The sequence below is a fragment of the Chionomys nivalis genome, unplaced genomic scaffold (genome assembly GCF_950005125.1).
Source record: "Chionomys nivalis unplaced genomic scaffold, mChiNiv1.1 scaffold_28, whole genome shotgun sequence".
Taxonomy (NCBI): domain Eukaryota; kingdom Metazoa; phylum Chordata; class Mammalia; order Rodentia; family Cricetidae; genus Chionomys; species Chionomys nivalis.
In genome coordinates, this window is record NW_026646922.1 from 6,691,092 (window position 1) to 6,692,554 (window position 1,463).

At 43.8% G+C, this 1,463-nt stretch overlaps 1 protein-coding gene across 1 annotated transcript; it reads left to right on the forward strand.

The window, feature by feature from the left end:
- Positions 1-311: 311 nt before the first annotated feature.
- LOC130869148 (spindlin-2-like) lies at positions 312-1,063 on the forward strand (the record flags this gene model as incomplete). Its single annotated transcript, XM_057761208.1, has 2 exons — positions 312-746; positions 863-1,063. Coding segments are annotated over 2 exons (636 nt in total), but the record flags the coding sequence as incomplete, so codon positions are not given.
- Between the last annotated feature and the right edge of the window lie 400 nt (positions 1,064-1,463).

Sequence of the window (1,463 nt, forward strand, 5' to 3'; positions counted from 1 at the left end):
CAGAAAAGAGCCTTGACCTCATAGCCTCCCCTTTTTATCCTTGCAGGCACTCATGGTTAGGCCACGACTTTGTTTCTGAATTAAACAGAAGGAAAGTTCTTTCAACCTAGAGAGTGGGAGGTATGAAGCCCAAGCACAGAAAGATAGCCAAGAAACAGCGGACCAGGAGGTCAGTGGCCTATCTCAGTAAGTCTACAGCCATGATGAAGATGCCTCTTAGTATGAGATGTATGCCACCTGTCCAGAAGAGGAATAGGTCATCTCTCCAGATGCCAAAACTGAGTAGGCCTTTTGAGGCCCTGGAGAATATTGTCGGCTGCAGAATTTCTCACGGCTGGAAGGAAGCCAATGAACCAGTCACCCAGTGGAAAGCCATCATTCTAGATCAACTGCCAACAAATCCCTCTCTCTATTTGTTGAAGTATGATGGGATAGATTGTGTCTATGGATTGGAGCTTCACAGTGATGAAAGGATTTTAAACCTCAAGTTCCTGCCTAACAACATACCATTTCCTCAGGAGACAGACACTCATCTCTCAAACACCATAGTTGGCAGAGCAGTGAAACATACATTTGAGGGCACAAATGGCTCTAAGGATGACTGGAAGGGGATGGTCCTAGAGGAGGTGCCAATCATGAAGACCTGGTTCTATATTACCTACAAGAATGATCCGGTCTTGTACATTTACCATCTCCTGGTTGACTACCTTGAAGGCAACCTCCACATCATGCCAGGCTCTATGGAGGTGTGGAGTGGGGTGGTCCAAGATGAGGTGCAGACCATGAAGACATGCTTCTACATTACCTACGAGAAAGATCCAGTTGTGTACGTTTACAACCGTCTAGATGGCTACATTGAAAGCAACCTCCACATTATGCCAGGATGTCCTCCAATAGGGGTGAATTTGGAATTAGGCAGGGATTCCTTGGCAGGCAAAAGCGTGCAGCACAACGAAAAAGATGGAACCCAAAGATAGGTAAAATTATTTACCAAGTCCCCACCAAACCTTCCGTGCATTTCATCAAGTTTGATAATGACTTCCATATCTATGTCTATGATTTGATGAAGATCTGTTAAAGTGAAATTCACAAATTTTGGGGGTCAGACTTAAAACTGTGTTTGGGGAACTCTTTTTTTCAGAAATACCTCAGGTCTTCTATTAATCCTGGTATCTTTCCCAATGGATCTTTTTTTTGCTCTAAAAATAAAAATTTGTGAAGATGTTATGTTGTTTGGTCAATGATGGAGTTTCTGGTGGATGGGACATCACAGAAAGACAGGCCTCAAAACAAAACAGGACTTATGGTCTTTTCCCCTTGGAGAGGGAATGACGAAAGGAGATGCACTGTGTGGAAGAGGACAAGATGGCTGTTTAGGAAACAGAGGAGAGTGGCCAAAAAGATGTAGGATCTCAGAGAGGGATAATGCGTGAGGGAAAAGCATGTCATATGGAAAGATGTGA